At 42.2% G+C, this 16,174-nt stretch overlaps 1 protein-coding gene across 1 annotated transcript; it reads right to left on the bottom strand.

The window, feature by feature from the left end:
• Positions 1–627: 627 nt before the first annotated feature.
• On the bottom strand, positions 628–15,784 carry LOC103129513 (transmembrane protein 151A-like). The gene is made up of 7 exons (XM_016665160.1): positions 15,647–15,784; positions 15,480–15,585; positions 9,561–9,925; positions 8,808–8,942; positions 7,481–7,620; positions 7,320–7,359; positions 628–6,752 (listed from the first exon to the last, which is right to left on the bottom strand). The coding sequence occupies exons 1-7, from the start codon at positions 15,782–15,784 to the stop codon at positions 5,550–5,552; spliced, it is 2,127 nt and encodes a 708-aa protein (XP_016520646.1). The 3' UTR covers positions 628–5,549.
• Between the last annotated feature and the right edge of the window lie 390 nt (positions 15,785–16,174).

Genomic DNA, 16,174 nt, shown 5'->3' with positions numbered 1-16,174 from the left:
GGGGTTTCTTTTCAAAGATTGAGCTAAAGAAAGAACCACAAAAACCAAAGGAAAACTTTTAAATATTTTCAGAAAGTTTGAAACGCCAGACTATTTAGACCAGATTTGTCCAAAGTGCAGCCTGAGGGCCATTTGGCCTTCCAGCACAGATGGTTGATGCTGAATCACGTTTTTAAGAAAGAAGACTTTATTGCTGTATTTACATTTGAGGGTACGCTATAAAGTTTTCTAGGCAGGGAAAATAAAATTCAGTCAACTTCAAAAGAAATAGCAAATTGGATGCCTGTCCAAAGAAAACCTACTAGTTTTCAGTTTTAGAGATCAGTGATTGCCATTAAAAACTGCAATCAGTGAACCCCTAATTTTTTCCCAACCGATTCCAATCCATTTATCGAACCATTATATATACATTTATTTCTTTTCTAATCTTCATAAATTATGTAAATAATAATAAAGAAGCGCTAATCTAATGTATAATGTTTTTTGAGAATCATATTCTACCCTTTTCCCATTTGTGGTTCTGATTTCCTGATCAGACCAAATGATTAGCTGTGAAAGCTGCAACAAAACGTGCTAACGGTTTCAGTTCAGACGACGTGGGTGAAAAACAAGGACCACAACCCCGACTGTCTTCCACTCTATCACTTTATTTGTGTCATATAGATCAACACAGCCAAACAATGAGTGTGTTACGCTGTGGAACATGGAGGCTCAGTCACAAAATGTAAACGGTCTTCCTCTAACGGTGCTGTCAGCCCAGTGATTGAAGCTCCCATTGCTTGTGATTATAAGTTCAGCAACATATACAAGTCCAGCCAGAAGCAGGGATATGAACTACATTGCTTTGCAAAACATTCAGTCACAACTTAAAGGAAAACAAGGTAGCACCACATAGAGTACGTATATTCCCTTGACTCACAGGTGTTACTTTCCAGAACTTTCCACTTGTTGTACAAATAAACTTTACTGAAGTTATGGAAAATACCGTCCAGGTTATTTAAAGTAACTTCTAGGTTCTGGGTAAGTTCCTGACAAGGTTAAGGAAAATACCAGGTTAGTTCCTGAAAGTAATATTTATGGGTTTTTTTACCACACCTGTTGCATTTCACATTGACGGAAAGTATTGAGTAAGTTCTGGAAAATAAGCTTTGGTTATGAACTCAGGTCACTTTCTAAAAGTTACATGTTACTTTCCAGAACTTTGCAGGCAACTTCTTGAATGCATCTGGGACAAGACCCTGCTATAACTTTTATATGACTCAGAAGATACTTTCTAGATATTACCAGGCAAGTCCAAAGAGTATTTATTGAGCCCCACCAACTTTCTGGTAAGGACTGCAACAATCTCTTTCTGGAAAGTTAAAGGAAAGTCTTTGGTAAGTTCCAAAAAATATCTCATAAACAAGTTAAAGGAAATTACCTGTTGTTTTCTGAATATACCTGCTGATACTTTAGGTAGGGGTCCAGGGAAGTTTTAGAAAGTACCAAGTAATCTCTTCAAAGTACCACTTAAAGTTCAGAAAGTTTTAAAAAAAGAAAAGTAAATCCTGGTAAGTACCAAGAAAGCATTCATTTAGTTCTGGTAACACGTTCAGTGAAAATCTTTAAATCAGGAAAAAAATTAAGTAATTTTATGTAATGCTACCAAAAATGGTAAAATCAGTAAAGAGGACAAAAACTTCACTAGCAACCCAGTCGACCGGTGGTTTTCCAGCCACTGAACACACCTGGTGTGACATCACTGACAGGTACAAGTGTAGATGTTAGCCATACTTCAGTCTCAATGTTGTTTCCTTCCTGGTCTATTTCAGCCTTGGTGTGCTCACTAAATACATTATGTCAGTCACAATCATTAAGGCTTTGCTGCCCTCTAGTGGACAAAAAATGTCAGCTTTCAAATTAAGCCAAAGACATTACAACGTGTTAAAAACATTCTGGTTGGATTTACACACAAACTGCAGCCAAATACACAACATAAACAAAGACAACAAAACGGTGCGTGTTAGAAACACTGGCCATCTGATAAGTGCTCTCTGTACATATATGATTTAACTATTTATGTGTTTTCTTTCCGTAATATAAATGTTCGACTCTACAGCTTAGGCCAGACTATTGAAAACAACCTGTTTACATCTGTATGCACTCACACTTTGTTTTTTTGCTTTGGCGTGTTGATGAATTTGCAGAAGAGGATACATTAACTGAAGAACCTGAGCAAAAGATGTTGGCAACCTAAAGGCAACCTCATCTGCACAACGCCATGCTTGAGGAGTGTGTGTGTGTGTGTGATTACATGTCGAGGGTTGCCATATTTCCATTCAGGTAAGAAAAAAGGCTGATATATTTGCTATTTTACTGCAGTGATTAAGCATGCAAACAGGCATGATGGTGCGTATGTTGTGTAAGACATCATGGGCAAAGAATCCTCTTGGCACATCTGGAGCAACACGTAAGATAATAAAACTGCGTATAAATATTCAGCAAGAAGTGCTAAACACATGTCTCAACACACATAAATGAACAGGTAAGCAGTGGACCGAAACAGTAATTTTTACAAAAAGAAATAAAACTTTACAAAGGCATTTGTGTTTTCACTTAACCTCAGATATGAAGATGACGTGTGAGCAGCAATTTACAGATGGAAGTGAGTTTTCCTGCGTTGAGAGTACATTACATACAGGTTTCAGCTGCACGTGATGAACAGAGCAGTGAAAGCAACACGTTGTCCTAAACAAGTGAACGCAGCAGCGGCGTTGAGTGCTTTTTATAGTGCTCCTTTCTGGTTATGATAGACACAGAAGTCCAGAGGCTGAAGCAGTGATTAATGTTGTAAAAATAACTGCCTTTAACGTCGTCACATTTTCAGTTTTGTCCAGCTCTGTAGTTGCTCAGAAAGTCTCGTCCTGGTTACTGTTAACTTTCCGTCGGTCTCCTTGAGCTGAGCTTCCTTCCTTGTCCCCACTTCAGCTTTTTTTATTGTTTTTATTTTTTTTTTGTGTCTTTTTTTCCAATATGGCTACAGAAGATCCATGAACCAGATTCAGCGGATGGGAAAGTGTGTCAGGATGTGTCCCCTACATCTAACCAGGCCAGCGGTCTCCGCTCCACTTTCCCAGAAAGTTGGACTGAGAGAACAGTCAGTACCCTTATTTGTTTGTCCTCTTCACACAGCTTTTTTTTTTTGGATGTGCTTTTTCATGAATGTGTAAAAAGTAAGCAGAGGCAGCAGGAACGGTCAGGATAAGCTTACCTAACTAATTCTTGTTGCTACGTTAGCAGGTTTAGTGTGCTTTGTAGAGTAAATACAAACAAAGCACAGATGGCGGTCTGTGCAGACGGCCTTTCCTGGGTCCATTTTCCAAGAAAACAAACTCAGAAAGTAGGACAAAACTCAGAATCCTCCAGGATTCCCGTCTGTTTCTTTGTGTTGGCGCTGGATCCCAATTGATCACTACTGTTTGATATTTTTTCAGATTGTAGCTATAATATGCCACCTTGCTAGTAAGCGTGTGTTTCCATGCATTTCTATGCCTGCAAAAGTCTTGACACATTTCACATTAAGGAAATAATAAGGATTTGTTTCTCCGTAAGCAGGAGGAGGTAGCAGCTTGCCCTAAACCTACCCAAAGCATGTTTCTACAGGGCTGGGAATGATACACAGTATAACACCGGGGGGTTATTTTATTATTCTCAGTGATTTCTTCTTCTTCTTCTTCTTCTTTATAAAATCAACAACACCAGCATAACTTGACAGCTTCCCATGCAGTCCAACATGTTGGACTTAGAAAAGGGAGGGATATTTCATGCCTAAACATGTATTTAGATATATAAGCTAACAAGAGAGACACTTCTCTGGATGTTTTCAGTTCATATTATACAGATTTATCTTTGGGAAAATGCTACAGATTATAACAGAACTAATGTAAAGAAAATGGGAATTTACCAAAATTAGGTTTAAGACATAAAAGGCTTTCTATTTTTAGTTCTGCCTCACTATAACATTTCAAGTTGAAACAGTAATAATAAAAAAAAAAAACTACGAGTGGGAGATATCAGGTTAAATTTGAACCATTAGGAGTATTTTGCAGACACAGCTATTAAGCTGCTGCACTCACATTTTTTCCTAACAATGTGGATCAGAACTTTAGCAGAAATTATAATGTCTACCTGAATGCTGTCAGAATAAAACTCTCTTGAATAACAGTTTTGGTCAGAAAAATGCCATTTTTCATAGTCTAGTTACAGTAAGATTGGAGTTCACCACAGAGGGCTTTTAAATGCCTGTGTAGAGTGCCAGTCTGCTAGGTCTCCAATGTACATTGTTCAGTGAAAGCAAGGAAATTTTGAAAAAATCTTGACATCATGATGCCACGGTCCAGTGGAAAACTGTGCCACCACTACTTTCGTCTTGGGTGGTTATTGTGTTATGCATAACATTATACATCTTTGAGGAATTTCAGCTGCGTTCTCGGCTGTGTATTTAAGATAAGGAAATAAAAATAACTACTGAGGGCTACAAGCCTGAACTGAAGATGTATGTTCTTCAAATAAACCAAACTGGAGGCATCCTAAAATGACGTTCTAGGAGGAAAGGGGTGAATGAGAAAAGGTGATAACATGGCAGAAGGGCAGAAGATGGCTGGAGCAAAGAGGGACTGAGTTGAAGAGGCAACGGCTGCTCCACTTTTTATGGCGTTCTCTTTAATCGCCCTCCTCCAAAGCAGTAATGGATTGAGTGGTCGGGAAGTTAATGGTGAAGTAAGACAGCATGACGAGACGAGGAGGAAATCAATGTAACTCGTCTTTCATTGGCACAGATTACTGTAAGAGGAGCTGGTCAGGTGCTGTTTGTAGTCATAAAAATTATTTTATCCATGATTTGGAATGGAATAATCTGGTTTATTAGCTCTAAATAATCAGAATCATGCGATTTAATAACTTGCATTGTGTTTTCTACTCTCTCTGATTTTTTCTCTTACCTCCTTTGGCTTTTTGTGGTATAAAATAATAAATATTGTTAGCTCATCTCGCTGTATCATAATCAATGTTTAGTCGATGCTTCAGCCCCCTCAGATATCCACTCCCAGTTCCTCTAACGCTGTTTGTTTTGTAAAGAGAATATACTTTCACTATTGTTCAGTGGCTATCTTTAGCACAGTTAGCCCCCCCACTTTACCTCCTGCATAGATATATCTGGAAACACACATTTCTAAGCCTCCCGTCATCCTCACCTCCTCTCAGTAAAGCATGCAATTTCAAGGATTTACTTGCTCTCGGTCTTATCTCTTGCCTTCACCCTGGAACAACTCTGATCTCTTGAACTTGTGGGTTTACTTATGGTTGACGGGATGCACTGCGTGAGCTCGCCCCCTCAATCCGTTTGTCTGTTTATCCTCCCTCTTCCGGACCTCTGGTTCTACCTGCATCAGACCCGAGCACGTTTCTCTCTTTGCTCTGCCTGTTTCTGTCTGAACCCGCTCCTTCCCGCGTGCGCAGCGTTTTCTTTCAGCTCCTGCTCAAACCGTCCTGCTTTTGATGCTTTTTCTGCCTCACATGTCATCGCCAGCATGGCAGCTCTCCTCTCCATGGATGATGAGGACGGGGAAGAAGAAGGCGTCCTGGTAGGATGGAGGTCGATCTCTCTCAGCCTCCCTACTTTCTCCTCCTCCTCCTCCTCCGCTTCCTCCTCCTCCCTGCTCTGCTTCCTCGTCTCTCTCTCTCCCCCCGTTTTCCCGTCTCCTCACCTGTTCCTCTTCCTCCTCCTCATCGCCTTCTCCTTCCAGCACCCCCCTGGTCTCCTCATTGTTCTGTCTGGAGCCTATTCCTAAGAATCCTCCGCTCCCTCCGCCGCCACTGCTTCCTCCGCCTCCGGTCCCTCCTCCGTCCTCCCTGCTGCCTCCCAGTCCTCCTCCGATGCTTCTTGAATGAAACAAGTTGTTCTGTCGCCCACCTCCGAGTCTCCCCAGAGAGAACCCGCTGCGACTGAGCACCAGCCTTCCTCCGATGCCTCCGCTGCCCGGCGCCGCCGCCCGGATCCCGGCGACGGTGGCGTTGAGGAGGGCGGTGGTCCCCATCGGAGCCCTCAGCCTGGAGGGCAGACTGGAACTCGATGTGGTTCTCCTGCACCTGGGGCAGCTCTGCAGGAGGTAGGCAGAGTTGAACACCACAGGCAGAGTCAGGGGTGGTGGGTGGGGGGCTTGGGTGGGCGTGACCCCTGGGGGTCCGGAGATGGGCGTGGAGGCTGTGGGGTTTGTGCTTCCACTGGAGTCCAGGTCCATCAGGAGGGCCTCGGAATAGCTGGGCACCATCTGCTGGTTGCAGCGGATGTGCCACTCCAGCTCCGTCATGTCCACCGTGTTGACGCGGGAGATGGCCCTGTAGCTGGTCCCGTTCAGCCCGAATCCCGTCCCGATTCCGTTCTCGGTCCCTCCTTCCACCGCGTCGCCTCGCCCGCCTCCACCCTGTCCTCCCACGACGACTCCGCCGCCGCCGCCGTCCTCCTCCTCGCCGAACAGCTTCTCCACGTGGTAGTGCACGTACGCCGTGCGGTACTCTGACACGACCCGCAGCGGCCATGACAGGAGGAAAGCCGAGGCCAACCAGAACACCCGGTGGCGAGAGAACCACGGCTGACGGGCCGGATCTGGGAAGGCCAGGATGTGCTCCCGGAAATCCACGTTTTTTAGGTGCATTCCCTCCCGGGCCTCCATGTAGTCGTCCAGCCCTTCGTTTTCCCCAAAGAACCGCGCTCGCTTAAATCACAGAGAAATAATAATAAAAAAACACATTCAGTTACAAATTTTGTGAGCTTTTCATCCAATAAAAATCCTAAACTTCAATTGTTTTGATCACTTTCATAGTTTGAAAATCTATGAAAGAGGTTTGTCAGAATTTATCAACATTTGGCTTCAACCATCAGGTCTTACTAGCTGAAAACCGGCATCACAACAGCCTGAATCTGCCACCAACGTGTTCACATTATGCAGTGCCTAGTATTTTGCACATAGACAAAAGCTAAAACTTTGGTCTCACCCAACCAGTGCCCCAACTTTCATGTTTTCTGCACTTTTGGGAGGCAGTCGAGTTTGTCTGAGCTTTCAGTTTGCAGTTGTGCCGTAACAAGGCAGCGCACAAACACACAATAGACTTTTCTTAATAAAATATCTTGAAAACCATGTAACTTTTCCTTCCTGTTTACAATTATGTGCTATTTGTTGTTGGTCTCGCTCATAAACACCAAATAAAACACCTACTTTTCTTCTGCAAGGCACTTTGTAAGCAGCTATGAAGAAGAGTTTAGCACACTTTCTTCTTCTTACCTGAGTGAGGTAAGCAGCTTCAGCTCGGGCACTGGAGAAGCTAAAGCACAGAAATGTAACAAATTAAAAGAAAAATCAAGTAATGATCAGCTTCGCTATCAAACTAAATTCTAACTCAACCAACTACAGAGCAGATTTGTACTTTATAAGTCTGGTGGTACCTGAAACACTTAGTGAAGCGGAGGCGAACAGCAGGGTGGCGCTCCAGGTCCAGCAGCTCTTTTGACACATCTTTGACGCCGTAGCGGGCGTAGTCAAACTCTGAACTGGAGGCATGAGTGTTCACTCGCTCATGGTAGACCTGAGGAAAGGTGAAAGGTTAAAAAGGAGAGAAACAAAATTATTTCTCCGTTTGCTTAAGAACTCGAAATGTAAAAAAATTAGCAGATCTTGTTTGGTTTAGCCATTCTTTTTTCAGTAAAACAAATGTTTCTGTTAATGTTCCCGCCTTAGACAACAATAAAGACAATTTACATCTTCAAGTACACAACATGAACGAGTGCTGGTTTTTTGACTATTGCTGAGCTTCTATCAGTGTTTTTTATGCACATTTTGAAGTAAAGCATTAGAAAAGTTGATGGAAACAGAAAAATTTGAAATAACTTTCCAAGTTACACAGAAAAGAATGTTTGTACACTCGTTTAAGGTGGCTTTTGACTTTTCCGAAAGAGTTAATGAACTAAAGAAATGGGAATAGAAACATATTTTCCGAATAAGTCCTGACATAGCAAACATTTACCTTACTTGACTGATCAGCTTGTTTGCTGTGTTAGAATTACAATTGTATTTCTGTCTTTATATCATGTAACTTTACTGATGCTAGTTGACTTCACTTACAATTACAACTTTCTAGATTTTTTTTCTCTTTTTTGCGACATTGTAAAAATTTTCTCAAAATTTACAGCACAATTACATGGAAACATAGTATTACCTATGGAAACGTACACACACTTCCCTGGACAAACACCAAACTTTTAGTAGGGCAAACAAAAAGATTAGTGGTTTATGTGTACTTTAGCTGAAAAACACATAATTTGAATTTTCTTTTCTGCATCATTTTAAAAGTTTGCTCAAAATTCACAATAATATTAGGTGAAAAGATGGATGGGGACTGTGCTGGATTGGCTAATGGAACGACATGTTAACATCCTTCCCTTTTACAAATCCTGTGTTTCCTGAATCTGTTCTGCACAACACTTAAAGCTGCTCTGGGCACCTGCTGGCCTGTGCAGAAGGTGGTTGCTATGGAGACTATGGCATTACACTGACGGAGACGCTGCTAACCAAGGATTTACATAGCTAGCTAAGGTAACTGCCTGCTGGTTGGGCATGAAGAGATGAGCAGATGGTGCTCTCCCTGTCTGATCTCCCGACAGCTGAAGGAAGATGCTAATTCATCGAATCATATTGACATGAGAAATGTCTATACTTATACTTGCTGTTATAAATTTGACAGAAAAGTAATGAATAAAGAAAGGGCCCCCTCACCTGTGTGGTGGTGTATGCATCTCCATTGCGGTATCTGGTCACCTGTCTGGTCCTCCTCACGTAGTGGTAGCTGATGGCCTTCCACCAAATACATGGAGTGGCCTGCTGGAGTCTCTGCACCCGCTCATACACTTCCTACCAGACCGAACCAGTTCATGCAAAATGTTAGAAAAAGTGAGAGAACTTCCTTAAAAGACAGACCAGCAGGAACAAGATAACTATTGTTTGGGCACAATAGTCACAGCGGACAAGACAAAGTTTAATTATATCACAATGACTGTTGTTGTTTTATTTTGCTACAAGCAACTAAATCATTTTCCAGGAGGGAGTTTTTTCATTACAGAACAAAACAGCCAGGCTGAGTCAGGTCAAGTCATTTTCTACTTGATGAGGCAATAATTCTTCCAGAAATGATGGAGGAAATGTGTACATATTCTCTCCCGGAGAAACAGAATGACGCATTGATAATTTATGTGTACTTTAGCCGAACTCCTTATTTTAGTCGCAGTATTCTGGTGGGAATGTGTGGTCTTTATTACCACAAAGTGTGAACACAGAAGACAAAAACAGATTACATAATGCAGCATAAAAGTACAGCAGTTAAAAGCCAGTCTGAATAAATGAGTCAAACTTTTTCTTAAAGAATCAGTAGAAATAACATGAAAGCATCCTGCAATGTGGGGGGCGGGCGCTCTGAAAGATCTGTCTCCTCTGGGAGAGGAACCAAAACCAAGGCAGCTGCATGTCAGATACCTGGAATTCAGCGTGAGCCAACATGGCCGTCTTAGAGAAGCAGTGCCAGCACTCCACCAGGTAAACCACGTACAGCATCGCCAGGAAGGCCAGCGGGATGTAGACGTAGCCGCTGGAGCACGGGCTCTCCAGGTGGAGGATGTCATTGTAGTAGGCGGCGGACGTGGCGTCGTCGGCGCCACCAAGAGGCATGGAGGAGGAAGAGCCGAGGACGGGCACTCGGCAGAGAGCGCACCAGGCCAGCGTGGCAAAACAGCCGTACATGAGCAGCGTCAGGAGGAGGCACTTCCAGTGGGACTCTCTGCACAGGGAGGAGGCCAGGGACTGCTGGGTGGGCTTTTGCTGTGGGAGCAAACAAATATTAGCTACATGTTTCCTTATGCAACACGACGTCCACCCTGATACTCAAAACTGCAATATAGGATAGGCAATTATCTTATCATTTATCGTGATAAATTTCTTATGGTAAGAGCTTTGACTTATCGTTATCACAATAAATTCCAATTAATGATTGTTTAAAATCCCAAAAACTGTTTGCATTGTCAGGATTGATAGTTTTATTATTTTCTACACTGTTTGTTCAATGAAATGCTTAGCTTAGTGACACAAATCACACTTCTTTATGCGACAGGTATCGTAAAGAATATGGGAATGTTTTTCAAGTGTGTGTTGGTGGGGCTATAATTGCTGGTACAACAGTTACCTAAAAATGATCAAACAAATAGTTCTTATTGTCACTTTTATCATAATCACAAAAGTACCGGTAAATATTGTGATAAAATAAGTCCATATCGCCCACCCCTAGTGCAATAAGTAAAGCACCATGCATAGGTGTTAATATTTTATCATGAGAAGATTTATTTTCTGTCAAGGAAGGAATAAAGATGTGCTTCAGGCTGACGTCTGGTAAAGTATTAATAACCTTCCTGTTTGGTAAACAGTGTCAGATTTCCAACCAAATGTGCAGCCGGAGGCCTGGACCAAAGGAACGCATTAGAACTGCTCCATACCCATCTGAGGGTAAGTGCTGCACATTAGACATGCACATGCACACACACTGTTTACAGTGCATTCAAACACACAACCATAGCTAGTGTGATATGCTTCCTTCTCCGTCCACATCCACGTTCTCAGCATTGTAATGCAGCCAGAGGAGAATATGTGAATAATTTAGATGAGCACGATGCTTCTAGACGGTTCCCCAGCCAACTGACTCGGCTCCAACATCAGCAGCGCGTCGGTGCTGATGCAATCTGTGCATCAGTAACAGAGAGGCAAAAAAACAAATAAATAAAGCTCGTGTCACACAGTTTAAGAGGGAAGACGTTGGATTTCATCCCCGATAAAGACGAAGGAGTGTTTGTTTCCTGTTTCACTTCGTGGGAAGACAAAAAAAAAAAGGAGATGACGAGTCGGGAAGGAAAAGCAGATGGGATGACACCAGTGTCCTTCTCTCCTCTCAGTCAAGTCTGTCAGCATCTATCCCTCTATTTACCTCACACACGAGCCTTCATTCCCTCAATCACTACCACTCGCTCCTTCTCTCATACACACTCATCTCTTTTCAGCACAGTTGAACCACAAGGTGATATTTGCTGGCGAGCTGGACACAAAGGCTTTAGATTTTTCTCCTGTATCTGCTGATCGTCAAGGGCAACGCTGTGAGGCAGAATCAATGGGACCGCTCAACCAGCTGTTCACCGTGACAAAAATAACCCCCAAGAAGCAGCTAATAAAAGCAGTCACTTTAAAAAAAAGAATGGTAGAGCATCTTCCTTTTGTTCTCTTGTAATCGTTCTCCTTTTCTTAACTTTTCTTCCGCAGTTCCTTTTTACATTTTAGCATGTTGCATCCTAAAACTTTGATTTCTAGGGGATTTTATGTAACAGACCAATGCAAAGTAGTGCATAATTGTGAAATACACATTAATAATACATATCTGAAAGTCTGAAGTGTGTGGCGTATATGCATTCAGTTAACACTTTGCAGAACCACACAACTTACAGCTGCAGGTTTTTAAGGGTGTCTGGTTTTAACATCTAGAAACTGAAAGTCTAGAAGTCAACTATAAAGCACTTGCTGCAAGTATATCACATAAAAGTACAGCAACAGATTGACAGCAGGAGATTAAACACTTATTTATTGCTATACTTCTATCTTGACTGTAATTGGATGCTCTGAGTGAATATTCCTAGTTAGCTGGATTTGATCATTCTGTCCAAGGTTTCCCCCAGAAAACTGGCTAAGCCTGATGGTTGGGGCGCTTGGCAGTCATTCATTAAGCGGCCCGTCGTGTTTTTGAGTTAAAAATGTTGAAAGTTGACAGAAAATTTGAAAATATCACTTGATAATTATGTGTTATTGAAAGATTGGAAGATTAATACCTGAATACCAACCATAAAGCCTTAAAAAATGGAAACATTTTTAAAAGACTTACATAAATAAGCAATGCTTAGCCTGGTGGGGGCACAAGTAAAGTCTGGTGCCCGCCAGACTTATAATACATTGAGGTAAACCCTGGTGTCAGACTTAAAACTGAAGTGGAGGTTTGATGTGCCGTTACTGCATTTCAAGCAAAATTTAGTGGATTGTTTGCTTAAATGTTATTCTTTTGTGAATTTGTGATAAAATAAGTTTCTACAGGACCTGATGTTTTCTTTTCTGATTACTCACCAATGACAGAATGCTCAATCACTAAACGATAGTCTTTTCAGTGAGATGTTCAAAGCTTGGGATGTTATTTTATACCCCAACTCTCATTTAAACTACTCAACAACATCCTCCCTGGCCTGTCTGATGCGTTTTTTGATCTTTATGATGGTGTTTGTTTCTTTAAGTTCTCTAAAAACCTCAGAAGAATTCACAGAACAGCTACATCTTACTAAATTAAATTACACACACACGGACTAATTGCTAAATCGGTGAAGGCAATTGGTTGATTTGGATTTTATTGAGACGTCTACGTCTTACATAAAAAAGTAAATAAAAGTTGTGAATACTTTTGCAAGGCACTGTATAACCTCTGACTCTTACTTCTACCTTTGTCCCCACCCATAGATCTCCTCTCTTATTTCCTCTTTAAAGCTCTGTCTCCAAGTGGATTGATTGAGCTGACAGAGCAGAGAGTGAGGCGCTGAGCAGCATCTGAGACAGAAATGATCCTAAACTTTAAAAGTGCAGGACAGGAAATGTAACAAATAGCAGGTGTAGGAGATTACACATCACCTCAAGAAACCCATCTGGTGACATCTTTCCCCGTCTTCCTTCTCTCCACGTTTTTAACTAAATATCTTTCACACTTGCAAGTATCCAGCTAGCCAACAATTTCATCACGAGTCTGCAACAATGCGGCCAGTGAGGCAAAAATCTGCCCCAAGACAGGAGTCAAATTATTCGTGTTGGCACTTATGGTGCCAGGTCCCTCGGGGAGGGAAAACAGGATGCAGTGTGGGGTCACTTAGCAACAGAGCTGCATCTCAAAGCAGCAGCAGTGCCAATAATATAAAGAAACATATACGAAAATAGAACCAAGAGTTGAATTTGCACCGACAAAGACAACTCTAGTTTATGGTCAAACAATGATCGCAAAACCAAATCTATTACAATTTTTAAAAAATAATAAATGTAGCGACTGTTCTAAAATCTATCAAGAAGCTTCCACAAGTACAATTCTTAACTTGAAGGACAAAGTGTTGTACTAAAGTGGCAAAACTTTCTTCTGTTTGGCAGCAGAAAATGTCTTAAAAAAGCAAGGTCAAAATTATGTATTTTCACTCTAAAGCCCAGTCAGCACAGCTCTCCTCAGTTATAAACCAGTAGTAATTGCAACGTAGTACCAGTCTCTTTTTCAGAACGTACTTTGCTGGAGTTTCAAGTGTGCTGAGTCAGACTTTACTTTTTTAAATTCATTAAGACAAAAGTGACAGATTTTGTTAACTCCACTGTGACACCTTAAGTGTTTAACATTCCCTGGACAATAAACTGGTTGTCACAAATCCATGCATTAGTTATCACTTGGTTAGATTACCGTAATGCACCTAATGTAGAGGACAGTGCTTCGTCCAGCTTGTCTCCAGAGCCAGTAAAATGATGCAGCTCAGTTTTGGTCCCACAACGGGTTCTTCAGCTGTGGAAGTAAAAGAAAGTGGTGCAACACCTGCCCTAGCAACAGTTTAGCTTTGGAGTTAAAGTAAAGATCTGCTTCAATTATCACCAAATTTGACAGATTATATCAAAGGATTACACATTTGATGCATTAAGTGAAAGTGTTGTAGCTGCTAGCTAACTAGCCTGATTGGTCAGAAACCAGAAGGTTTCCAAGTCTTCACTATGATTTTATTTTTCTTTCGGGAGAATCTGTTTGGGAATCTTACTTTCTGTCACAAGATGGTTTCAATTATTCTGTAAGAGTTGCCTCAGTCAAGCTTCAAGCGATCAATGATGAATCACTCTTCCTGAGGATAATGTAAAATCTACAAAGCCAAATTTCAGGGGGGGTCAGTTCTTGTTTTTTTCCCAAACTGCCCCACAAGCAATAAGAAGAAGCTGTAGCAATAATACCATGTACCCCTAAATTTAGATGGAACAAATTACAGTATCAAATTTATTCCAGAGCATCCAAAGCCTGAACCACCAGCTAGCTTATTAAACAGAGTACAGCAGTCAGGGTTGGATACTTAAGCCCAGGTTCTTATTTTAGGTTCAGAAAGCTTTTAACAAGTCTGTGCAAACAGATCTCCTCATCCTGCAAACAGACTAATTTTTTTGCCATAAACTGCATTTGCTATGCATTGACATGCTTCCTGAGTTGCTTTGAACATATTTCCTCATTCTAACAGCGTCGGAAACATTCAATTAGCTTTCTACTTCACAAATTACAAGCTACAACTACTGATGAATTGGGTTTTGATAGCAGGTGTACTTCAGATCCGCTCTTTGCACATAGTTCTCCATCTGTCCACTGTTTTCACACACCTTTTCCAACATAAAGTGCTTAATAGAATCACTCTCTCCCACATTGATTCTGTGCTCGAACTGATTCAGCTCGTTAGGTGTGACTGGAGCGGCTATAATTAGCTGCCCCAGTGCGTGGGTGGCGAACGAGGTAGGGAAGTGAGGAAAATGTGCTTTTGATGCCTGCAGAGCACAATTTAAATGCATTTCCTTTTATCGGGACTGGATTGAGCCCTTCTCGAGTGTCAGGCTACCAGCTGCAATAACAGATAGATTGTTAGCACTTACTGAGGTAGCCATGTGTCACCACAGTCTAGCGATGACACAAACTTTATCCCTCTGCCTGAAAATAATCGTCCAGTGTAATTCTCCCACTATAAATGTAATTCGACAAAAGTATTAGCAGGTAAGTCAAAAGAACAACTGCTTTCATAGATGTCACAGAAATAAAACTGAAAAAAAAACTACATATATATATATATATATAATTGCTTCTTTGTGTGCTTTGGAGTTTCTGTGCTGATAATTATTTTTTGCAAACCGATAAAAGCTGGGTAGCTCTTGAATTGCTACAAAATAAAGCTGTATTTCCCTCAGCATACTGGTTGTAATGTTGACACGTTGAGATGCCATGAGACCTAAATTCTGAACATCATGGCATGGAGTGCATCCCAGTTTTCCATGTCTGGCATATAACCATTCATTTTATCTTTTAAACTGGTTATATTGATCCTGTGTCCAGACAGAGGGATAATCAGTAGCCCAGCATCATGACCTGTTTGTTCTGAAGATCCTGCAGCTTCCACTTCCTCTTCCTAACATGGCGCCTTCATCAGTTCATTTTAAATCCTGCATCGTATTCAAAAACAATCCAATTACTATTTATAATAATGTCACCAAAAGCTGCTAATGCTGCTCATCTGATGGCTACTCATCTAATGGGCGTAACCCCTCCCCCGTCACTACCGCCCTGAGCCGCCAGAGATCCCAGCCCCTGGGCGTCACGGCCGCTCCCTTCAGCCGCTGCCTGTCCCCGCGCCAAGGCGGCGCGCACCACAGCAGCTGCCTGTCCCTGCGCCGAGGCAGCGTTCGTCACAGCCGCTGCCTGTTTCTGTGCCCGCTCCAGAGTTTGCCAGTTTGGCTCCGCTTCCTGCGCTGGCGTTGTCCGCCGGATCCGCCTCCAGGGGCACGCTTCCTACGTCGGGGACGCCCGCTGGACCCACCTCTAGCGGTTTGCCTGCTGCACCGTGGCCGGCCCCCAGACCTCCCATGAGGTATCCTTCTGCTGCACCTTGTTTGTTTTTTCTGGACTAGTATTCTAGTTTTGTTCCCTGTGGACGTTTTGCCCTCCCTCCATCGCCCCTCAGCCCGCCCTGATTGGGTTGTTTTTCTTCTTTTGGGTGTCTAGTAGCCACCTTTGAGGGGGAGGTACTGTGAGAATCTGTGTTTTCTGTGCATTTATTTTGAGGCTTCTCTGTGGTTATTTAGTTCTGTTCCCCTGTGAGTCTCTGTGCTGTCCTGTCCTGATTGTTCCCAGGTGTGAATACCATCCTCGTGTATTTAAGTCCACCTGTTGTCTTTGTTCCTCGTCAGGTCCTTGTCTAATGTCAATATGTCTGTTGCTGCACGTCTGGTCTCCTCGGTGCTTCCTGTGTTTCCCG

The sequence above is a fragment of the Poecilia formosa genome, unplaced genomic scaffold (assembly GCF_000485575.1).
Source record: "Poecilia formosa unplaced genomic scaffold, Poecilia_formosa-5.1.2 Scaffold551, whole genome shotgun sequence".
Lineage (NCBI taxonomy): Eukaryota > Metazoa > Chordata > Actinopteri > Cyprinodontiformes > Poeciliidae > Poecilia > Poecilia formosa.
Note: the sequence above shows the minus strand (reverse complement) of the source record. Positions and strands in the feature narration are given on the sequence as shown.